The 24591-nt window shown below is 39.1% G+C and overlaps 1 protein-coding gene and 2 pseudogenes across 4 annotated transcripts; all 3 read left to right on the top strand.

The window, feature by feature from the left end:
- The first annotated feature begins 961 nt into the window (after positions 1-961).
- Positions 962-23694, top strand: POK1 (phragmoplast orienting kinesin 1). 4 transcript variants are annotated; one of them, XM_089164833.1, is made up of 33 exons: positions 962-1759; positions 1845-2000; positions 2132-2215; positions 2297-2416; positions 2490-2603; positions 2686-2778; positions 2858-3018; positions 3096-3170; positions 3779-3866; positions 3977-4035; positions 4277-4340; positions 4433-4498; positions 4585-4752; positions 4842-4946; positions 5317-5552; positions 5670-5739; positions 5827-5880; positions 5979-6058; positions 6515-6581; positions 6668-6724; positions 14804-16219; positions 16311-16418; positions 18461-18627; positions 18710-18779; positions 18901-18975; positions 19310-19552; positions 20203-20301; positions 20390-20464; positions 20572-20630; positions 21598-21709; positions 21809-21913; positions 21996-22154; positions 22919-23694. In XM_089164833.1, exons 1-33 carry the CDS (start codon positions 1220-1222, stop codon positions 22931-22933), a joined length of 5160 nt encoding a protein of 1719 aa, XP_089020959.1. In that variant the 5' UTR covers positions 962-1219; the 3' UTR covers positions 22934-23694. The 4 variants fall into 4 exon arrangements, with proteins under 4 accessions (XP_089020959.1, XP_089020958.1, XP_089020957.1 ...); XM_089164832.1 differs by having other exon boundaries at positions 5827-5889; positions 6518-6581; XM_089164831.1 differs by having other exon boundaries at positions 5827-5889.
- Positions 6765-8588, top strand: LOC149008604 (kinesin-like protein KIN-12C; annotated as a pseudogene).
- LOC149008603 (uncharacterized) lies at positions 9645-11262 on the top strand (annotated as a pseudogene).
- Positions 23695-24591: the final 897 nt, after the last annotated feature.

Here is a 24591-nt window from a genome sequence, read left to right as displayed (position 1 = left end):
AAACTCCCAGACAATGGGAGCCGGTTCCCTTTTATCCATTTGGAAAAGGAAAGCAAGAACGCTCTTATATAAAATAATAATAATAATAATACGATCATCCCAAGAGAACCTCTCAAGGCACGCTTCGCTCTCCCACGACACCTGGTTCCAATATGATTCGACTTTGACCACTCTATTACTCCCACAAGTGGGTTTGGGATATGTCCGAGTTACGATGCACAAGGCACTCTTCTCAAGGCTATATCAAAACATGCATATTTTGGGTCTGCTTTAGTGGGTGAGGCGCTTGCTCTGCAAAAGTGGGTGACGGAAAAAAAAATAGGTCATTTCCCATGTGAAGAATTGATCAAGATTCTACTTCACCGGAGAAAACCCTGAAAGCGACATGAAAGCGATTTTGTCGGATACAAGTAATCTGGTGAGTCTCGCTTTATTAATGTTCCAAGTTTGTCTTTAATACCTAGATCAAGCAATGTGATTGCACATGATCTAGGGGTTCCATGTCGAATGGGGCTCGACAATTTGGCCTATTTCCTCTCCTTGGTTGATTTCTTCAACCTCGGTCTCGGCCCAATCTTAATGAAAGTTTATTACCAAAAAAAATAAAATAAAAATCTAAGCAACCAAACAATCTATTATTTTGGGATTTAAGGAAAAAGTAAAAAATCTACACTCTTTTCAATAATTTTCCCACCCCACCTTTACTCCAACAAACAAACGCAGCCTAAGTTTTAAGAAGAAACATTTCGAGCAATATTGGCAACGGAATGGTCAGGGGATGAGCAGGGGCTCAAGGCATCAAAGAAAAATTGTTCTCATTGATCATGGTCACGTGGCTTGGCCGCGTGTTTCTTACGCAGACACCGGACCACATCGCATTTACGGTTTAGTCCCCAGTTGAATATAATAATTAAAAAAATTTGAAACTTGAAATGGGCGGGCATCGCCCATTCACTTCACCCTTGCCCTCATAAATCCAAATCTTTATTGTGGTCTCCTTTCTCACTCTGTTTTACTGTGTTACGAATTGTCTTTCAATGTCCCAGGATCTCGAAGGTGCTCGTTAATGGCGGACAGAAGAGTCCCAACTCCTAGATTGCACACATAAATCTCACTTCTCAACTTCCTCAGTTGTTCTGCATTGATGGCGTTAGGATTCGCATCTATCTGAAATCTGAATCAGCTGGCAATTAATTCTGGGATATCGAAGGAGTTTATCATGTCTAGGGACACATCTTCATTTGGAATCGTAGCACGGAACAATTTAAGAAACATGCGATCAGTAGGGAACGAGAATGAGTTTGAAAATCTCGCCGATTCATTCCCTAACCCCCCACCTAGAACCCCTCTGAATACTATTCCAGATCCTTCACAATACGCCATTAAATCTGAAAGTAGCAAGGTTGGTGAGTTGTTGGACGGAAATGTTGGAGCTTTTGATTACTCGCTTGCTCAGAGCAAGGGGATGCCGAATACGAGTCTCAGCAGCGGAACACACAGGAGTTCTGCTCGTGGGAAAGCTCATTCCGAACCAAACTCAGCTCAGAGCACCCCGGAGAAGGGTGTTTCTAGGGTTTCTAATAATGCAGTGTTGGGTACTTGTATTGGCTCTCGAACACTTCACTACACTGGAGTAAGAGGAGGGACCTCTTCAAGAGTTTCTAGAGGTATCTCAATTGTACCCCTTCCATCGTCTACGGAAATTCCGTACTTTGAGCTTCTTGAAGATCCATCGTTCTGGATGGATCATAACGTGCAGGTTTGTCTTCTGTTTTTTCTCTCAAATTTACTTCTAATTTTATCACGTTCTAAGTCTCGAAATGATGCATCTTGCATGCAATTAGGTTCTGATACGAATTCGACCACCCAGTCCCGCTGAGAGAGCTTCGCAAGGCAGTGGAAGATGCCTAAGGCAGAATGATGCACAGAGTTTAACATGGCTTGGGCATCCTGAAACTAGATTTACTTTTGATCACATTGCGTGTGAAACTATATCACAGGTCTATTTGATAGATTTTCCATGGATCTACTTATTTCTTTGACATCCTTTATATCGTCTATGCAGGATATCATAGGTTATCTTCCACGGTTTATGCTGCTTCTCATATGACATGGCCAAGATTTGTTACAGGAGGAGCTCTTCCAGGTCGTAGGCGTGCCCATGGTGGAGAATTGCATGTCTGGTTATAACAGCTGTATGTTTGCCTATGGTCAGGTAGGCTTGGCTCTGACAGGAGTTATTGTGGTTGAAAGCAGGTATGGGTCATTCACTGAAGCTTAGACATGTTATTTGCAGACTGGCAGTGGGAAGACACACACCATGATGGGTGAAATATTTGAGATGGATGGAAAGCTCAATGAATCTTGTGGGCTTACCCCCCGTATTTTTGAATATTTGTTTACGAGGATTAAAGCAGTAAGATACAACTCCTAATCAAATATTTCGTAACTGACAGAAACAATTTAAAGCAAACTTCATATTGGTGCAGGAAGAGGAGAACAGAAGGGATGAGAAATTAAAGTACAGTTGCAAGTGTTCCTTCCTTGAGATTTACAATGAGCAGATAACAGACCTGCTTGAAACTTCATCAATTAATCTACAAGTACTTTATTTTCTACTGATCTGTTTTGGTTGTTGCTATGTAGTTCATGTGATGCACTAATGCTTGAGTTTCTCACTTGTAGCTAAGGGAAGACATGAAGAAAGGTGTATATGTAGAGAACCTTATGGAACATGAAGTTAGCAATGTCAGAGATGTTGTGGAACTTTTGATACGGGTATGATTGATACTGCAATTTAGGCATCTTTTTTTCAATTAGCAAGGGCAATTCTGTTAATTTTTTATGCATCTATCAGGGTGCTGCAAACAGAAAAATGGCGGCAACCCACATGAACAGTGAGAGCAGCCGATCTCATAGTGTCTTCACATGTATTATTGAGAGTCGATGGGATAAAGATTCCATGAACCACCTTAGATTTGCAAGATTAAATTTGGTCGATCTAGCTGGTTCTGAGAGGTACATCTTGTGATCCAGCATTGCCAATATAGCTCTATTACAATTTCCCACTCACCGAATCATCTTGATGGAATTAGGCAGAAAAGTTCTGGTGCAGAAGGAGAGCGTTTGAAGGAGGCTGCAAATATCAATAAATCCCTATCAACTCTCGGGTATACTCCGAGGCCTTTTTTTAAGTAATCGTGTGGTTAATGCAGTAACTCTTTGTGTTTAATTACTTGTTTACGTGTAGAAGTCTATTCTTTGGTTGATGATGCAGGTTAAAATTTTCTATTTTTTTAATGCCGTCTCTAGAGGAAAATTTCGATTTTTGTGAAATTTCGCTGTCATGTTTACAACTACTCTTTCTAATGTGAAAGCTGAGATGCTTACATTAAAACAGAAAGAAGTGTTCTCCATGCCTTTTGATGAGGGTATGAGGGTTGTCTTCTTAAAATGGTGTATATGTGTTATTCTTTTTTCCATTTCTTTTTTGGACGATGACGAAAGGGTATGGTGAATAAGCTGAGAACAATGACTGGACTTTATGAGTTCATCATAACTGTTTCTTTTTCTCATCACTTATATCAAATGCCTCATGCACAGTGAAGGCAGCAAACAATCTCTTTCTATCTTCTTCAGGTTTGTTCATTGTTTTGTGTGAAAATAAGGCTTAAAGCTGAGTTTCTAGAAGGTTATTTATTGATTTCATCCTTTTTTATGAAAAATTTGAACACTCTAGGGTTCAATTTCATGTATTTTTCGGCTTTTTCCCATGCAGTCTTGTGATCATGACCTTGGTGGATGTTGCTCAAGGGAAACACCGTCATATCCCGTATAGAGACTCGAGGCTCACTTTTCTTCTTCAGGTCAGATATGGAATTTCGAGATGTCTTGTTTCTATCAATGTGTCTTTATCCTACCATAAATATTTAAATTTTGGATATATGTCAACACTTGTCTACATATTTTGATGCAGGATTCTCTTGGTGGAAACTCGAAGACAACAATCATTGCTAATGTTAGCCCATCAATTTGGTATGTTTTCTTCGATTTTCCTTGTTTTTGGCATAGTCTAACTCTATAGTGTTTTTCCTTTATTTCTTGATTAGTTGGGCAAGTAAAGTGGGAAAGCCCACAAAACACCAGTTGGAGGGGTGGCCCAAAACCTCAAGGCATTTGGTGGGAATGGCCCAAAGGTTTTATTTCGACATGGGACTATCTTCTATAACTCCCAACATCTTGACATGTTTGCTCATTATTCTTTATTCTTTTGCAGCTCTGCAAATGAAACATTAAGTACTCTGAAGTTTGCTCAGCGTGCCAAACTTATTCAAAACAATGTATGGTTATGGTTGTTGTTGTGATGGAAAATAAAAATTGTTGTAAAAAAATAATTTAATTTGTAAAATTTTATTTTGTTTTTTCTTTCTAGGCTAAAGTGAATGAAGATGCTTCAGGTGACGTAGTGGCATTGCAGCGGGAAGTACAACAATTAAAGGTCTGGGTTGCTTGTGCTTTCTGAAGATTGTTTCTCAGTCACTTTCCGTGTAGTGGTAATGAGCTAATCAAATTGGTAACAATCAGGGCCAGCTGACCATTCTTCTCAAGCATCATAACCTATCAAGTTCTTCATTGCTTAGCTGCCCAAGGTCTGAACAATCCAAATCAGAAGATTGCCATGAAGATTGTGAATATTCTCCTGATGGAAGACTGCTGGATGACAAGAAAAATATAGGACTGCCAGAGAGCAAGGTAAGTCCCTTACATCCCCATCAAATTATACTTGATTTTGTTGGAGAAGTCGCATCATTTATTCATCAATGAGAACTGTATGACATCAGATAAAATGTCTAGAAGTTGCTTTAGTTGGTGCGCTGAGGAGAGAGGAAAAGGCAGAGGCTGCAGTTAGAAAGTTGGAAGCTGAAGTTGAGCGCATGAACTGTTTGGTATGCCTGTTTAGTAAATCTGCGTTTCTTTTTCAAAAATCACTTCTTAAGTTTCTTCTATACATGGAAGTAAATCTTAGTTAAAACTGACTGAAATACTTGAGTTGTCTCAGTTTTGGGCCTGGCCAAAACAAAAACCTAGAGGTTTTCTGCCAGGTTGTCTCAGGGTTGGAACCCAGCACTGAAACCTCAAAATGAAATCCAACACAATGAAACCAAGATTTAGAACCTTGCTTCTATGTACCATTGAGTCCTAGTAGTTCGTGAATATTCTTTGACCTCTTCAAAATTTTGAAATTATGTATTGAACATTTTTTTTTGGATTTGTTGGAGTTGCACTGAATTCACAGATTTTCAAAATTTTTAACAGATGCAGCAAAGAGAAGAGGATGCTCAACGGACCAAATTGATGCTAGAACTCACCAAGGAGAAAATTAAGAGGCTTGAGTTACTTGCAGATGGCCTAGTGTCTGGAGATCACTATCTTATGGAAGAAAATAATGATTTATCCAAAGAGATTCTGCTGCTTCGATCCAAAATTGATAGAAATCCAGAATTGACTCAATTAGCTTTGGAGAACATGAGACTCCTTGATCATCTGAGAGTGTAGTTCCTTTCACATGTTCCTTAGCAACTGGACATTTGTCCTTCATTATAGTTTTCCACCAAGATAAGAAAAAGATACTTCCATATTCATTTTGTGCCATTGTTTTTAATCATTAGGCTTGAAGATTTCCATAAACAAGGGGAGCGTGAAACTTTGTTGGCTGAGGTTTCGGAGATGCGTTATCAGGTTTGTGCAGATGATGTTTAATATGTTTCATGAGAATTCTCTTCATTCAGTGGTTTTGGCTTCGGAAATCAATTTTTATGTTTGCAGCTTCTGGAAGCCCTCGAAAGAAACCATGAGCCACTTCCACTCTACCATAAAAGGGTAGTTCAGGTTTAAAATAAGTTGCTTTTTCTTTTTTCAGCTATTGTTTATTATTAACTTTTATGCATTTTCATTCCAATATGCATCTCTGTTTGAAGGATACTGAAACCTTAAAGGACCTGGAAGAGTGCAAGAAGAATCTTAGTGCTTCAATTAAATGCAATGCAGAACTGACTAGGTGTCTCTCTTGCTCTCTCTTAGACTTTTGTTTTGAAGGTGTTTGACTTTCTTTTGCTTGGCTTGGCCATTACTATTATTTTTGGTTGTGCATTTGTGGGCGAATTAGGTACATGTCAACACATTAGCCTCTTAAAGTTTTATCCAAGACATTTTTTCAGGAAGAAAGGCTGGGTATGCTAGCACCCTACATGTCTATCTCTCTCTTCGCTCCTTTTGAGGGTTAAGGGAATAATTTCAAAAGAGATAAGAGACAGTTAGATACATAACTTCCCTCTCCCTGTTTTCAGCTATCAAAATCCATTCTATTTACTCTAAAGTTAAAACTGATTGTTTTCAAAGATACTCCTCCATAGTGGTCATGATGTCTTGTAAACCATTTTCATACCATTAAATACTACACTTTCTGAGATACTCCTTCTCTACCTCTTATCTTGTTCATGGTTCATGTCAACAGCAGAGTTGATGAATTGCAGAAGGAATTGAAAGAATATATAGAATGCACCAATGCTGCATGTCATTCAGTAAGGATATTCAGTAAATTACCAACCAATGCATTTGGTTATATGGCATTCCTCGATGTCTGAGTTTAACTTTGCAACATTTGCAGGTTGCAGATTCCTTATGTGGAGAAGGTTCAATTAAACATAGAAACAAGTACTCCACGGTTAGCAAAATAAGCTTGTAATTTTCATTCTCATCTTTATTTGCCTTTCATAAGGCTTTCCTTCTATAATAGCTAGGATCTTTTAAATAACTAAGGTCATGCTTTTTTAGGCATGACTTTTTGCATATGCTTACCCATGACATTTCATAGAAATAATAGGAGTTGGGCATATTTAGAGAGTAAGATCATGCTGAGAAATTTCACCAAAGAAGTTTTCCTTAGTAAAGTTAAATAAAAAATAAAAAATTAAAGCAGAAAAATACAAAAGATAGTAAATAAATGATGTTTGAGGGAAAAAAAAAATCTAGTTGTTCTCACCATGAATCATGACCACAAGTGTGACTCTGGTGATGATTATAATAATACACTTAAGGCCTGTTTGGTTATATGAGTCTGGAGATTTCAAATACCTAGAGATTTCAAATCTACATATTTCAAATCTATGGAGTCATAATTCATAAAATTAATTGTTTGGTTAACCTGAATTTGTGAAAATTTCATTATAATAAACTGTTTGGTCGACGTGATTTTTATGAATGCACAAATGTTTATTGCTTTTTCACCCCATACCCATAAATCTACAGATTCACGTTTTTAGTGTAAAAGATGAAACTTTGGATTTCATGAATCCAGGGATTTTCACAACCAAACAGTATAAATTTCGCATTCATGAATCCAGAGATTTCAAATCTCTGGATTCATGAAACCAAATAGGCCCTAAGATATCAAATTGCAATAGAAAATTTCAGCAGATGCATCTTTGTTTGGTGATGAAGTATGTCAATATCGTATCAGTCAGATCTGACTCAGAACATGAAATTGCATCCAATTATCAGGTCACTAATGAGTCAATAGGATTAACAAAAGACCAAAAGTCTGGAGATGTCTTAGGATGTGCATTTACTGTCTCTCACGAGAATTGAGGCATAACGGATAATTGATTGAAATTATGGGTTCTAAAGAAGGTTCAGTTAGTTGAAGAGCTAGATATTCTTACACAAGAGCATTCCCAATACATGGAGCTATTAAAGATTTGTGATAGCAAAGACATAATGGTTCCTCTTAAAGTTGGTACTTAGAGTGGAGAATTGGAAGAATGCTAGAAAACTGAATTGGGGCATCAAGATATAGGTGTTTGACCGAGGGTGTGGGTGGTTTTACAAGATTGGTTCAACAAGAAACATTTGATTGGATGCAGAGGGAACTTGAAGAGGCCATGGATACTAAATGGGTTATATCAAGATAATCAAGCATCTCATTTATTCAACTAGCATGAAGCTGACAAATTTGGAAGCACGTTGAGATGGAAATAGTCGAGACAATCCTTCACTCACAAGAAGAGCTTGCTAAACTTGAAGAGAAATTATGTTCTATGACCCAAGAAAATACAAGAATGAAAAATTGTATAGTTTTTTTGGAAGATGCAATGAAGGCATTATCTAAGGACTAGAAGAAGCAAATTTGAGCCTTACAAATTTGGTGGGTTAGTAAAGCAATTAAAGGCCCAACTTGCCACGGGGAGGTCTTCGGTTTGCACCCATTCAGCGGCATTAATATTCTCATTCCCATCCCGGTATATAGAAAGCTCCTATTCCAAAAAAAATAAAAATAAAATAGAAATAAAAATTGAGCCTTACAAACATCATACTAGAAATAGAGAATGGTTGGAGTAGAAATTGAGAAGAAGAGAAATCGAGAGAAAGTGGATGGTTGGAGTCTCACTTTCGTTATGAGATCCTCCAACAAAAAGCTGTTTATTTATAGAATAAATTTGTAGAATTGCAATCGAAGTAGAAGGCCTAATCTAGAGTTCTAAATGAACTTAAACAACCATTCCTTTTCTTTTTCTATTTTTCCAAATATATGCTTTTAACACACACACACACACACATATATATTGGTTGGTCGGTCCACTTGTGTGGGGCCCATAGAACAAAATTTGGTTGAAACTTGCAAATTTTCACCGAAATTTCCCATTTTGGGAACCTCGAAACGAAAAACTAGGGGACCAAAAAAATCCCAAGTTTCGATCGAAACATTCAAAATTTTGTCGAAACTTGGTTCAACCCAACCGGACCAGTTGGCTCATGAGAAAAAAAAATTCCCAAATTCTGTGGGAAACAGGGATATTTCGTGGAAATTTGGGAAATTTCGTTGAAACCGATGTCTTTTTCCTACAAGTTTTGTAGCTTTCCCAAAATTTTCAATATTTTTTGTTTCTTTTATGTTTCCCCAAATACCACGACAAATACCCCCTCCATCAGGACTTCCCTATCCAAATTGCGTATTCCCTCAAATTGGTTATCTTAGGCATGTTGATGACTAGATTTAGAAAGTTACAGTTGTCGATTACCTTGACAACCATAAGCATAAAATGTCCTGGGATGTCTATGTTCGTTGGTTGGAGGAGAGGATGTTATAGACATTGTACTACTCACCTCACAGGATGGATCCACTCCTAAGTTGTACACTTTTCTTTTATTGTCAGTTACTTTGTATTTGATGTTTTGAAGTTAGAAATTATATATTGAATGTTATGTACTTAAGTAGTTAAGTTTATAGTGTACTTCTCGAACAACTCTATATTGATGTTATGTACATTGAATGATATATCTACATTGACTTTGTTAGCAAAATATAGCCAATGTGTTATTTATACTCTAATTAACTTAAATGCAGAGTCCCACCCTAAAATACTCCCTAAAACCTGTCGAAACTTGCAGAAAAAACTCCTAAGTTTCATCGAAATTTCCCAGTTTCCCACCTAGGTTTCCCATTCTCACTTGGTTGAAACTTGGGTTTCCCTCGAATTTTTTTCTATGGTGGGGCCTATCCAAGACTCCATTTATTGGTACCTTCGGATTTAGAAAAATTGTACTCATCATTTACTCTTTTACAATTTAGCCCAATTCCATTGCGTATGGGATTTGCAAGCATTATTGGGGTTCAGCCAAAATACAGATTTGGTGGTTATCTTTATTATGGTATTGCACATTTATTATGTTCTTGGGTAGTTCAAGGTGTCGATACCTTTTTGTGATTCAGGCCGTTGCATCATTATCGGTAGTGGCTTGGAATCATTATTTATTCTATGTCAGATTTAATATAAGAAAATAAAAGAATATGAGTTTTAAGTAATCAAATTTTACCTCTTTGGAATGGCTTTCCCATCCAGGGTATTGATGGTTCTCTCGTGGACTTGGAGATGTCAACTAGAGATTCACCGGTTCTAACTCGTTCATTAACTAAAAATTAAAAGTTCAAATTAGACTGGAATTTTGGGGTGAGGGTGTTACATTTAACCTCCAAGTATGAAGCTTACATGCCTCAAAGTTGCTTTCTCCTAGTCCTTGGATAATGCCTTCATTGCACCCTCCACAGAAGCTATATTGTTTTTCAGTCTTATTTTCTTGGGTCATAGAATATATCTCTCTTCAAGTTTAGCAAGCCCTTCTAGTGAGTGAAGAATTGTCTCAGCTATTTCCATCTCAACCTGCTTCCAGAATTGTCAGCTTCATGCTGGTTGAATAACTGAGATGCTTGATTATCTTGGTATAGCCTATTTGGTATCCTGGCCTCCTCAAGTTCCCTCTGCATCCTGTTGAATCAATCTTGTAAAGCCATCCACACCCTCAGTCATAACAACTGTATCTTGATGCCACAGTTCAGTTTTTCTGGCATTCTTCCAATTCTCGACTCTGAGTACCAACTTCAAGAGGAAACTTTAAAGATACTGGGAAAGATATTACTGAAGTGGTAACACATGCTGATGCTGCATTCATCATAGTGAAAAGGCTTTTGAATTTCCAGAATGATGCTCATAATAATGATGGTGAACAAAATATTCATGGGTTAATTTCGTCTAGTACCATTCAAGGTGAAAAGTTTATGGTTCCAGAGGTGAAGGATAAAACAAATGCTCAAGCATTAGAAGCTATTGAGGTTCGGATTGAGATGACAACACAATGTGTATTGGAGGCTGAGACTGCCACTCAGGAATCTTATATAGAAACTTAGATGCATTTGTCTTCCCTCCCATCTGAAATCCTTGAGACTTCTACTATATTCATGCAGCTTATCCAAGACTTGACTAAAGAAATCCATGTCATGAAAAAGAAGGAAAATAGAGTTTCTGGAAGTTACGTGATGGAACCACCATCATTGGTGCCCCGTGGGTCTCAATGCAAAACAAATGTCATATTCTTAAGGAAATAAAAGATGACCTTGGTCGAACAAACAAGCAACTAAATGTCCTGAAAACTGGCATTGGAAAGATCTTGATTGTGTATGGTTTGATGGGAAAAGCAGGAGGTCTTCCAGTAGCAGAGTTATCAAGTATTGATTCTCTTCAACTCATCCCTAATCCTCCTACATCAAGAATTTCACTTATGGGTCAATTAGATGACACATCACCAACTAATTTGTTGGATTCTATTAGGAGTCTAATAAGAGTTTGTATGTTGGATTCTATTAGGAGTCTAATAAGAGTTTGTATAATTAAATTAGTTTGCATTCATGTAAACTTCTATTCCTTGTAATATCTACTTTCCACTATTATAAATGGGCTAATCGATCTCCATTCCCCATCTTTTTTAACTGCTCGGCCTTTTTGTCTTCTTCTTTTTTCTTTCTTCAACCCTACCCTGGTTTCTTTTTCCCAAACCCTTCGCGTTTTTTTTCTCCTTTCCCTCTCTTCTTCCCTTTCCCTCTTTCTTTTTCCTTTTCCCCTCCCGCTGCTTCTTTCGGTTCCCCTCGTCGGGGCCCCTTCTCTTCGCTTTCTTTTGTTCTTGTTTTGCTTGTTTTTGTTTTCTTCTGCCTCTCTTCTTTTTCTTTCCTTCTTCTCTCTTCCTTTTTTGTTTTTTTTGTCCCTTTCTTGTTTGGGTTGTTTGTTTTCCTTTCGGTTTTGTTTTTTCTCTCTTTCGTTTCTCGTCTCTCTTTCTTTCTTTTTTTTTTTATTTATCTTTGTTTGGTTTTGGCTTTTTTCTGCTTTCCTTTTTCTGTTTTTTCCTGCACTATTCGCCCCTCTTCCTCTCTCCCTCCCTCCTCCTTGCTTTCGGTCTTTTCGCTTTGCTTCTTCTTTTTCTCCTTGGATCTTGTCGGCCTGTCTTGTTTATCCTCTTCTTTTTCTTTCTCCACTTCGCGTGTTCGTCTGCTCTTTCTTCTTCTTTGGCCCTTCGTTCTCCTCCTTTCTTTGTCTGTTTTCGTGTTCCCTCTTTCTCTGTCTTCTCTCTGTCGGTCTTCCTGCTTGTTGTGTTTTTTTCCTCTTCCGTTTCCTTGGTGTCCGGGGTTGCTGTCTGCTGGCTTTTTTTCCTTGGGTCTTTTTCTCTCTTCTTCCGTCCTTCGTTCGCCTTCTCGTGGCCCTGGCTGGTCCCCCCTCGGCTCTTGTTTTCGTTTGGTTTCTTCTTTGGTTTTTTTCTGTGCTTTTGCCGTTTCTTTTTCCTTCTCCTCTGTGCCTTTCCTTTTTGCTTTCTCTGTTGGTCCCTGCGTGTTCTTTTCGCCTGTCTTTGTTCTTTTTTGTTGTCCTCTCGTTCTCTGGTTTTCTTTTCTGGGTTTTCTGTTTTCGTGTTTTCTTTGATTCTCTTCGTGCCCTGTTCCTTCGCGCTGGCTCGGTTTTGTGTTTTCGTTCTCTCTCTGTGTCTCGCCGGTGCTTTTCTGCTCTGGGTGGCCTCTCTTCGCCCGTTCCTTTGTTCTTGTTCCCTTTGGTGTGTTTCTCTCCTTCCTTCTGGTGCCCGTGGTCTTGGTTTTTGTCCTTGGTTCTTCGGGGGCCTCTTCTTTTGTTGTTCCCCTTTTTGGTCTGTCTTTCCCCCTGTTCTCCCCGCCTCGTTGCTTTTTTGTTCTCTCGGGGTCTGTTTCTCCTCCTCTGGCCTTTTCTTGGTTTTTTTCGTGTTTTGCCTTCTTCCCTCTCGGGGGGTCCGTTTCTTTTCTCTGTCTTCCTTCTGCTTTGTCCTTTCGCCGTTTGGTCGGGCTCTCCCCCCTTCGTTTTCGCCTGTGCCTGCTGGGCCCTCTGTGCCTTGTTGGGTCTTTGTCGGGTGCTTTCGGGTCCGCTGCGTGGGTGTCTTCTCTTGTCTCTTCGTTCTGGGTTCTTCTTCCTCTTCCTTTCTTTGTTGTCTCTTGTCTCGCTCCCTGCTTTGTTTCTTTCTCTTTGTCCCTCTCCTGCTTTTTTCCTCTCCTCTCTCTTCTCCTGTTGGCGGCCTTCGTGTGGGGCTTGTGGTGCCTTGCCTTGTTTTCCTTCCTCCGGGCCTTTGGGTTTTGTGGTTCTTGTTCGGTCCGTTGGCTGCTGTTGTGTTTCCGCCTTGTTGTTTCGCCTTTCCCTTTCCTTTTCGGTTCTTTCTGCTGTCCCTCTTGCCCCTGTGTGTGCCTTCTTCGTGGGGTTGCTGGTCTTTGGTCCTGGTTTTTCGGTGCTCTCGGGGTCGTTGGGTCTTTGGTTCGTCTCTGTCTGGTTTGGGCCTTTCGGCTGCTTCTTTGGGTCGCGCTCTGTCTCCTTTTGTCGGTCGGTACTCTCCCTTCTCTTGTTTATGTGCGATTTGTCATCCGGTGTGGTGTTCGTTGCTTTCTTGGCGGGTTTGTTGTCTGGGGTTCGTTTTCTTGGTTGGTGGCTCGTCTGGTTTTCCTATCCGGTTGTCCTGTCTATTTCGTGGTGTTGGGGTGTCCTTGTACCCCTTTGGTTGGTTCTTGGGGACCGTGCGGTCCGGCTGGTGGCTTTTTCTTGTCCCCACTGGCGCTCCTTTGCTTGGGTGTGGCCTTCTGCGTGTCCTTTTAGCTCTATGAAGGTCATTACGATACTACAATATTTGAAGGGAACTCCTGGAAAAGGAATACTTCATCACCCACCGATAATCTAAAGTGAAGCATCCGTGCGGTTGGATCTCCGCGAAGTCAATTTCGTTCGTCCTTTGTTGGAGGTAATCTAGTTCTTGGAGAAGTAAGAAACATAATGTGGTAGCTTTATCTAGTCCGGGCTGAATATGGAGCTATGGTTCGTGGGTTTTGAGCTCTATGGTTGAAAGGCTTCTGCAAGATATTGGAGTCCAAGTTCCAAACCCATGATGTTATATTGTGACAACAAGTCTGCTATTAGTATTGCTAATAATCCGTGCAACATGATCGAACTAAGCACATTGAAATTGCGGGTTTTTGTCGGAAGTTGGAACAGGGCTTATCTGCTGCCTTTTGTAAGATCCGGAGCCGTGCGGTGTTTTCACTAAGGGTTTGAAAGAAAGAGATTTCCTTCCTATTGTAGGCAAGTTGGGCATGACTAATATCTATGCCTCAACTTAAGGGGGAGTGTTGGATTCTATTAGGAGTCTAATAAGAGTTTGTATGCTGGATTCTATTAGGAGTCTAATAAGAGTTTGTATAGGAGTTAAATTAGAGTTTGCATTCATGTAAACTTCTATTCCTTGTAATAGTCTACTTTCCACTTAATTATAAATAGAGGGCTTGAGATCATGGATCAATAAGCCATTCACCACAATCGTTTCTTTCAACATAATTCCTGTTGTATATGCCCACTAGAAGTCACTGGGTTTGATTGGGCTTAATGTCTGAAGGAGGCATACCATTCATGGTAGATAAGGGAAAACTAGGAGATTTTCAGAAGCCCATTGAGAATTTAATTTGCAAGAATGCAATGATGCAATCCCTTTTGAAGGATTTGCAATTGGTATTTAATACTTTCCTGAAAATACAAGTCCACTTAGCAACTTCCTCTATTGGCAAGGAAATTGTGAGTTATCCTTATGTACGTGGAAGACATATCCACGAATCAATTGCCTTAAGGAATAATGACCGCTTCCACACAGATCATAAAGTATTTGATAAGCTTGATGTGATGAAGACGGTTCAACAGATTCAATCTTTTGAGTCGGAAGGTGTAGTAAACTGCAACAAGGATGAGGTAACAGTGACTTAGACACCGGCCTCCTCCCCAAGCATTTGTGTATGGCCTGACCAGAGTACCAGACAAATGAACGATGAATTATTTTACCATATTTCTAACACTAATTTGTGGCGTATACCTTAAATTTGAGCAAACACCTTGGTTTAACTCACATTTTTCTTTGAAAACCTTTTTGACAGATCTTGCATTTCAAGCTCAGCAATCCCAGCTTAGTTACTCAAGAGGGAAACAGTGTGAACAGCTTCTTCAACAAATGTGAGGAGGCTCAAGCTACTATGAAAGAGGCTGATGCTATGTTAAATGCACTGTTGAAAGCAAATGAAACTGCAAAACACATGACTCATGACTGGAAGCAAGCAGGCGAAATGTTGATGATAGAAAGAGCTAGCTTAGTTGAAGAAGTTAGACAACTTAAGGCTTCCTTGTATCGCAAAGAAGAAGAATATGAATTTATGCAGGATCAAATCTGTTCCAGTTTGGTAGACGTTACAAATTCACTTTCTTTGCTAGAAGGGTCATTTTTCCAAATGCAGAGAGACGTGGAGGACTGGTTAAAAGTTATATTCTCTGATATTTTTTCTTTGCGACAGGACATATGGGCCCATCTTCACAACTCAAGATCATCACTGGAAGATATTTGGTCCAGCATGATGGAGTATGATATTGCTTTTTTTGTGTTATATGAGTGCTATGCTGGAAAACGTATTGCTAAAGTTCCAATATTCAAAGTAGATTTTAGCCCTTTCCGGAACAGACAAAAAGAATGTTCCTCGACATCAAACAATTTGGATATCAAATGCATGAATACGAGGGAGAATGGCTCTGTGGTCAAAGGTATGTTTCATTTGGAAGGCATTTTGGAAAGAAGTCAAAATAAGAACCCTCAGGAGGAAAATTCTAAGCCAGTAAACGTGCAGTGCACCAATTATTCTTGTAGAGCAGTCGCAAAACTGAAGGAAGATGAACTGAGTGAAAGCTTTGATAGCCTTATATCTGAAAATTTTTCTCTGAAGAAGGAATTGTCACGGAAAGATGTTATTTTGAAGGGGTTGCTTTTTGATCTTAGTTTATTGCAAGAATCAGCTGCCAGTGCCAATGACAAGAAAACAGAAATGGAACAGTTTGGTGAAGCTCTGGCCTTTGTTCAACATGAGTTAGCTGTAAAAACAAATCAGCTTGATGACACCTTAATTCAACATAAAAAACTTAGAATGGAGTTGGATGATTGTGTAGCAGCACTTACTATCTCTAATTCTGAACTGGAACATGTTCAAGCTACTGTAAATACATTGTCAAATCAAAACACAGAGCTGAGGAACCTCTTAGATGACCTTCGTGTAAGAAAAAACAGTGCTGACCAGCAATTGGAAGAAACAAATGAAGTTGTAAAATGTTTGGAGGAAGAGATAATTCGTCTGGCTTCTTCTGTGGAGGAAAAGAATCTAACTTCAATTGAGGATATTGAGGATGATCTGAGAAGGGTCAGTGTTGAGAGGGACTGCTTGTATGAAGAGGTCATGTCCCTGAACAGAAAGCTTGAAATGGCAAATGCTTTAGCTGAAGAGAATGAGGCCATTGCTATTGAAGCTCGCCAGGTATGTTTGTTAAACTTCCTTGTAATCTATCACACTGAAGCAAGCACACTTCATCTTATTTCTCATTCAACATGGCTTTAAACTCTTTCAGGAGTCAGAAGCAAGCAAAATCTATGCTGAACAGAAGCAGGAGGAGGTTAAGATTCTTGAAAACTCTGTTGGGGAGCTTGAGTGTACAGTGGATGTGCTGGAGAAGAAGGTAAGGTACTTGTGGTTTATTTTCTATCTATATTGAAAGCTATAATAACCAAAATAATAAAAGTTAAGAGCAAAAAGGGTTCACCAAAAAAAAAAAGAAGTAAAAAGGGAACAAGATCCTTCTCGGGGTTGCTAATCCCAAGAGTTCTCAAGCCGGGGTTATTTTATGGGATTTAGTTTCCTTTCTGGTTCAACCTTGCTGCCAACCCTCTTATCTCTATTTAATAAAGTTTATGGATGCCTTAATGATTAATGTGAAGCCCCTTGGTTCGTAGCTCTCAGTAGCTCTCATTTCTCTTTTTCTCCTTTTTTTTTTTTGCTTTCTATTTACAGAAATTAATATTTCAGATAGCCAATTTGGTGTTATGCTAGGAAGATCAATTACATAAACTCTGATTCTCTAAGGTATCTAATGGAATTTGGAGATCATAATAAGGGACTCTATATGGTCTTCTTCTTTGGGTGAATAAAATATATTATAAACAATCAAATAAGGAGAAATACAAGGGGGAACCAACTAGGCTACCAATGCCTAAAGGGATTCAACAAAGAAGAATCTAGGCCATAGGTAACAACAATGAGTCTGTCCCTTTGGGAGTTTATCAGCGGCTTAGGCACAAGAAGAGAAAGCTTGGAGCAGACAGCTCTATAGATGGCCTCCCAAATCTGGAGGGATAGGTCTGGCTCTTAGCATGGCAAGAAAGCAGCAAGAACAAAAGAAGATAGAGGACCGGGAGGAGAGAGAGAGAGAGATTTAGAGAGAAAAGACTCGTTCACACCAAGAAGAGGGAAGAGGGTCGAGTCCCTTCTCACAGAGGGATACGCCTACTTTGGCTCCTTGCTATTCTCAGATTAAAGAGAGAGAACAAAGAAAGGGAGGGGGAGAGACGGAAGAGAGACATAGAGGGATAGAATGCAGATCTCTTCTCCTGGCAACCATCTGAGGTAGATTAGAGGTAGAAGGAGGTAGATTAGAGGTAGAAGGAAGAGATAGAGAATTGAGAGAGACAGAGAGAAAGAACGAGAGAGAGTGAGGGAAGGAAGAGAGAGGAGACGCTGGAGAAGGAAGAGCTCGGCTTCATGCAATTTTAGGCAAATTGGAGAGAGAAGAGAGGGGGTGAGAGAGCAATGGAAGGAAGAGAGAGATAGAGAAACAAAAAAAGGAGAAGAAGCATATCTTGCCCTAAGCCGCCAGAGGCTAGCCTGTGATCACTTGGGAACAATGACTGAGTAGAGGGAGAAAGGGTCTAGGGTTTGGAATCGGCACTGACCGACTCTCCGCCCTTGCACCAAGTCTCCTTTGGGTTTCTTTTTGTCTTGCCATTCCTTCGTACTTGAAATGCGTTAAGTAAGCCCCTTGTTAGAGCAAAGACTCTCAAAAGGTGGGTTCAGTATGTTAACAGATTGTGACCCTCAATCCAAAAAGAGTAAATTATGGAGAGGTGTTGAGGTTGCATGGACATGTGGAATGGACGCCTTGAATGATCTTGGATGGAGGTGCGATTTGATTTAGACTGAAGGAGGTTAAAAAGCCAGAGGTAAGCCTAAATGATTGAGAGTGAGGAACACATTCATAAGTTAGGACTTTGAGGGTATGATTTGGTGGCTGCGGGATAAGGATCCATGTAATGATCCCTGCTAGTTGGGATGTGGCTGAGTTTTGAGTTGAGAACTTTGAGATGTATTTATGTTTTGTATTTTTAACCACTATATTAGTCCAACTTTTCATTTTGAAGTATTAAAATGCAACTCAACGAGCTGAACAGATAAAAGGATCCATGTAATGAAACCTGCTAGTTGTGATGCGGCTGAGTTTTGAGTTGAGAACTTTGAGATGTATTTATGTTTTGTATTTTTAACCACTATACTAGTCCAAGTTTTCGTTTTGAGGTATTAAAATGCAACTCAACCTCAGGAGTAAAAGTTATCAGCAATGTATGCTTCTGCTCTGATATCATGGATGCATTACCTTAGTCCTTAATTTTCCTGCCTTTACTGGATACTGTTTCTTAAATTACTTAAGTAACTAGATCCACTTTGCAGGTTTATGAAATGGGCAAGGAGGTGGAGGGGCATCGGAGAATGAGAGATTGTTTGGAAGTAGAACTCCAAGCTTTGAGACAGAGAATGTTGACGGTTGAGACTGCAGCCGAAAACATGGATTCTGGAACTTCAAATGTTGAAGACCATGAAGAAGATCAAACATCAAAGTTGCAAAGACCTTCATTTGTAGTTCAAATGTGTTTGTGTATTGTTGCATAGTGTTTGAAAGAACTTTGTTTAAATGTGCAGACACATTGATAATGGAGTATTTGAGCGAATAAGATTCCTTGAAATGGAGAAAGCAGACCATGCTGAAGAGGTGATTCATATCTTTCTAGGTCAATTATAATTATTATTATAATTTTTGCAAATACTGCTTTAGTGGATTTCTTCAGGCAATCTGCCTTTCCTTGCATTGACAAATGATCTGTTTTGTGAAGATAAAACAGTGCAAGGAGTATATCTCAGAACTGCTATTGCATGCTGAAGCCCAGGCAAAACAATACCAGCAAAAGGTACCAATGGATATTCATAAGCTGAATAAATCTTTCATCTGTCCGTCTTATTAACGCAAGGAATGTGCCAGTTTGATCCATGTTGTTCTGCTCAAGTGGAAAGTACATCCTTTATTTCATGTCCTGAATAAGTGTCTAATATACCAAGATTATGCCCAATCAGATGTTCCAAAGCATCTTATCTCTTTCAATCTGTGGGTTTGTTTAGGCTGGGGACACTGATAAAGAGATCCGAAACAGAAAAGAACAAACTATTGTTTTCCAGATAATCATTCATTCATTTTTCATTTGGTCATATTGTTTTGATGTACTTTTTCTTCTTGCAATGAAACAGTATAAGGCATTGGAAGATATGGTTCGGGAGCTAAAATCAGATCCATCAACTTCCACTTCCTCAGCATCATTAACATTAGATAAAAGTGAGAAAACAGCAACGAGAAGTAGAGGTTCTAGCTCACCGTTCAGATGCATTGCAAGTTTAGTTCAGCAGATGAACTCAGAGAAGGATCAGGAGTTGTCTATGGCAAAGCTAAGAATAGAGGACCTGGAGGCACTGGCTGCTAAAAGGCACAAAGAAGTAATAGCAGTCTGTCTCATTGATATGGTTTATCGATTTATCTCCATTTGTGTCCTATCACAAATTCAAAGTTGGATAGAAACTTCTCTTTCGTTATTCAACCGTTCATATACATTTCTTACATAATAACCAGAATTGGTTCAAATTTCATGTGATATTATGAATATATCATAGGTAAATCTCTCTGGAGAGTTTTTTTTTTTGAAAACCCATCTTGCCCAAAATAATTGAATACCTGGTGGCCTTATCCTTGATGCTTCCAATGCCATTGCTGCAATTGGTGGTGTAAAAAATTTACTTTTCTTTATTTATTCAACAGTTCATACACATTTCATACATAATAACCAGAATGGGTTCAAATTTCATGTGTTTTATGAATACACATTCTATCATGGGTAAATCTTTTTGGAGTGTTATTTTGAAAACCCATCTTGCCCAAAATAATTGAGTACCTGGTAACCTAATCTTTGGTGCTTCCATTTCTTTTTCAGCAGCAATGCCATTGCTACAATTGGTGGTGTGAAAATTTTTAAATGATGATATCTCCATCAATCTTGGACTTGTTCTTGATTGATTGTAATTTGATAGTTCAAATATTATTGTATTATAGTTGTTAAACTTTGCATTCATACATGTTAAATTGCTTTCAGGTATGCGTGTTGAGTGCCAGACTTTCAGCAGCAGAAAATATGACACATGATGTAATTAGGGATTTACTTGGAGTCAAATTGGACATAACTAACTATGCAGTAAGTACCACTGTTGCACCTCAAAGGGTCTCATTTTATTTTACAATAGACGCAACCATCTAATTGGGCGTGCATTTTTTGGCACTAGAATCTGATAGAACAAGACCAAATTCAAAAATTACTGGAGGAGGCGCTCCGTCAAACAGAAGAGTCTGTTGTAATGGTTGTACTCTTAAAGATGTTTCGTTCATCAAAACATTCAATAGCTTTTCGCTGCCAGGTTTTCTATTAGATTTTTAACTTAATTTTGAATCATTTCTGTTGGTATAGGAGCAGGAGATCATCAAGCTACGGAGAAAGATTAATGACTTGACCGTGGAAAGCGAAAGGTAAAGTTCTCCTTATGTTGACCTGACCACCAAAAGAGTGGAGTTTATTTTATCTCGTTAAGATCAGCACATTCTAAACATCTAACAATATGAAGAAGATTTTATCTATTTGACAGTTGAAAGAAAGATGTGCCTTTCTTTCCATGGTGTAACCAGTAAAGCAGGAAGAAAAAGGAATGTCTTCAAGTAAACAATAATAAAATCAGTATTATTCTCTTTTATTTATTGATTGGAAATCAGGATCCAGTCAGCAGCCTGGGCTAGGAACTGGACAACTGACAAAGAAGCAAGAGGAAGACAAGAAAATAAATTGAATTCATTAAATTGGATCTTAGGATCCATGCGAACAATATGACCAGTTTTCACCTTATAATCATGGGTGGCAATCACAGAACATAATGGAAAATGGCCCTTAAATTTACATCATCATGGTGCACACAACTAAGGGGCCCAAGGCCCCAAACTCACTCACTTTGTTCAGTTAGGAGGTTCACTGTATTAGAAGTAGGCCTTCAGATGATTTCAAGCATCTACTGTATTTGTAAATCAAAGAAGAGAGTGAGAAGGGGGAGGGGGGAGTGGGTGCAAGAAATTTTGAATGTCATATACAGGAATAAAAAAGAATGGTTTACTACAGTTGTCTTTTGGTCTTTCCACCATTGAGAACCTGTTATATCAACTCCCAATTTGGGAATGGAATTTGTTCACTCAAGGGCTGATACTTCATTTACATTCTAGTAGTCATAACTCCATTGACACACTTTATATTTCCTCCAAAGTGGTACTTCTCTGCTGCAGAACTAAACAATTGCTCATAAGGAGTGCCTTCAGAGCACAATGCTATGTGAATGGTCCCAATGACGATACATGGTGGCCCACTGCATGATTGGGGTCCTGTCACTGTCAGCCTAACTTTCTACATTTTCTGACATATGTTAGTATTTCTGCTGCGTGGGTTTCTTTACAGCTTTGTTGAGGAAATAAAAGCTAGAGAGGCAGATATACTAGCTGCCCAGCTGACAGTTGAGCAACTTCATCAGCGAGATCAATTACTCGCTGCACAGAACAAAATGTTGGAGGTTAGTGATTCTAAACACATAAATCTCATAATTGCCCTTAGTAGAGCCTCTCTTTTCCATTGAGATTTCTCCTTATAATTGTTCTAAACTTCTACATAGATGGAGAATATAAGCCTAAAAAGGAGGAGTGCAGACCTGGATGAAATGCTGAAGGAAGTTCTTGGATCACAAAATGTCCATCAGTATATCCCACAGCCTCCAAAGGTGATGGTACCAATGCATGAATTTGTTTTTTATGAGAAAATCTCTGATACTTCCAGTGCTGAAATTTATTCTTCTGCAATAGGAGCAAAACCCATCAAGGGCTGGCAATAGAGAGCGTTGCAAGAGGCTAGCATATTCACAGAAGCTTCCTTCTCGTTTGAACGATGAACTAGCTAGGTACAGCAAGAGCAACAATATAAACAGCAAAGGCGATGAACTGAGGCAGAGAATTAGAAGACAGGCAAGTGCTTAAGACCAACCCTGACAAGACTGACTCGACCAAGTTCCTTTCTTTGACAACCTAATCTCATCATCCTACCCCAGGCACCCACCCCTCAAATAAATAGTCGGGACTTCCCAATATTTGATAATGGGACCCTGCAGGTGCAGACTCTGGTAGCAACCCAATAATCCATGGGTCTTGCTGGTGACAATTACTTCCCCATATCAATCATGCAATTCCAAACTGAAGCACTAATAGAAACTTGAAGGAAAATTGTTAAGCATAATGGAAATGGCCCTGCAATGAGAGAATAATAATGCCAGCATATCTTTTTATTAATCAGCCAAAACCGTTACCTGAACCCGTTAACATTAACCTGCCAATACCACGGCACACCCAAGTGAACTCTCCCCCTTCACTCAACCAAGGGTCTTCCCCTCCCAGCAGGCAAGCTTGCCTAAACACTATTCACTCAATCCCCCCTCTTCCGCATTCCCTTATGACCCTCTAATATAGCCCCAACAAATTCTGACCAACTCCTTTCCATGTGGGCCAACATGAGAGTGGCTGCTCCCCATTAGGACTCTGCTATCTGTCCTTGTCTTCTCTAGCTGATTCTGTCCCCCACATGGTTATTTGGATTAGACACCCTACATCCCCTCTATCCATACACCCTCAACATTAGTGTCCTAACGTTTGACAATTGGATAACAAATATGATTTTCTTGCAAATTGTTTGGCTGCTGAAGTGCTGATGCAATGACTGTTGTGATGTCTTACAGGAATCAAAAGACTAAATTTGGGTTGATTGAAAACCACTACTCTATAGTTTTCATTATTTACTTCTCTTCAACCTCATGACTACAATGCTGGACATAAATGGGACGCAATAGAGGTCATTTGTTTTCTCATCTGCAGTATGGTGTGAAGATAAACTCATGATTACATGTAACTGTAGTTTGAGGATACAAGAGAAACTGCAACGTGCTGCATATTGGTGCTATGAAAGTTGTGGATATGTAATGGTGCAGATCAAGATCTGTTTCTGATCATATTTCCCATTTCAACATTCCAAGTTGAAACGAACTTGAAATTTGATGGTGGTGGTTGCTGAGTATTCTAATGAAAGGGATGTCAGTATATACTATTAAACAAAATTTTCCTTTCCATGGTCATTACCATCAAAGTCATCATGCCTTGTACAGTTGAACAGTTGAAGATGCAAAATGTATTTGAAGGTTGCTTCTTTTTAATACACCATTCAGTTGGTTATTCAGATTCCTAATTATTGCCATCATGTTTTGTGCGGGATAATTTGAAAAATAAAGAAAAGACCAAACTCCCAGCAGGAGATGTGTAGGGGTGGTCGACACTGATCCTTTCTAATCTGAATCCTCCCTAAGCAGAGACTGGGTTCCATGAAACAAATTCCAAGACCTTTCCCCTGCTGCAGGGTTGTAAACCAACCAAAGGATTACTGGTACTTAGGGCAACAAACGTGCATAAGAAATCATATGAAACAAAAATTATTGATTAACTAATTTATGGATGTTTGCAATTGTGTATCTGGCGGTTTGAAGATAAATGGGATGGGGTTTTGAATTTGACCAATAAATTAAAGTCTCAAAGAGTTGGCTCTATTACCAAAATCAACACTTAGCTTATAGGTAAGAAGATAAGAGTTTAAACCTAAGAGTAATTCGACAGCTCTATATCAACCCTCTTCTCCCCCCGCCCCCCAAAAAAAAAAAAAAAGAGGGAGGAATCATCTGACAATAAGACCCTCATTTCCTCCTATACGTATCCTTTGTGCCAAGTGCCATCTTCTCATTTAAAACTTACTAAATCAAATAATAAACAGGAGGAGAAATCCTCACCCACTTAGCATTTGCTAATGACTTGATGTTATTTGACCAAACTACAAGAAGGAAGGAAATTCAGATCATCTCCCCTAAGGAGGGAGTTTACACATTCCAAACACAAAATCAGGTGGGAGCCATAAATATTAAATAAGGGATGGGACCCATAGTAGTACCTTGTGATCCCTCATGTGTTTGCGGTCGTGAAGTGTCCTGAGAGCACAAAGTTAGGTCGCTAATCCAAACAAAAAAGAGAGCTATTTTCTAAGAAACAGTCCAATCATATTGCACTTTCTCAAATCAATAGCTCAATGTTCAATAAAGTAGAGCTTAATATAGCACAAGCTATGTGGTGCTTTCTATGTGGGTAAAGAATTTGGACTCGACCCCCCACCTTCATACTACTTGTAATTGAGAAGCTATAGCAAATGTGAAATGGCTTTGATTACGGGAGGTAGAAATTGATTCCCAACTTCTAATGAGTTATTTATCTGAGTTAGCCTTATCCCTCACCTTTATATTACCTGTAATTGAAGATATCAAATTTATGGGTAGTAAGTTTTGGGGCTTTAAGCCCACTTATGATCTTGGGAGAT

The sequence above is a fragment of the Hakea prostrata genome, chromosome 8 (genome assembly GCF_041222555.1).
Source record: "Hakea prostrata isolate BN-2017 chromosome 8, UWA_Hpros_2, whole genome shotgun sequence".
Classification (NCBI taxonomy): Eukaryota; Viridiplantae; Streptophyta; class Magnoliopsida; order Proteales; family Proteaceae; genus Hakea; species Hakea prostrata.
This window is presented reverse-complemented; position numbering and strand designations above follow the sequence as displayed.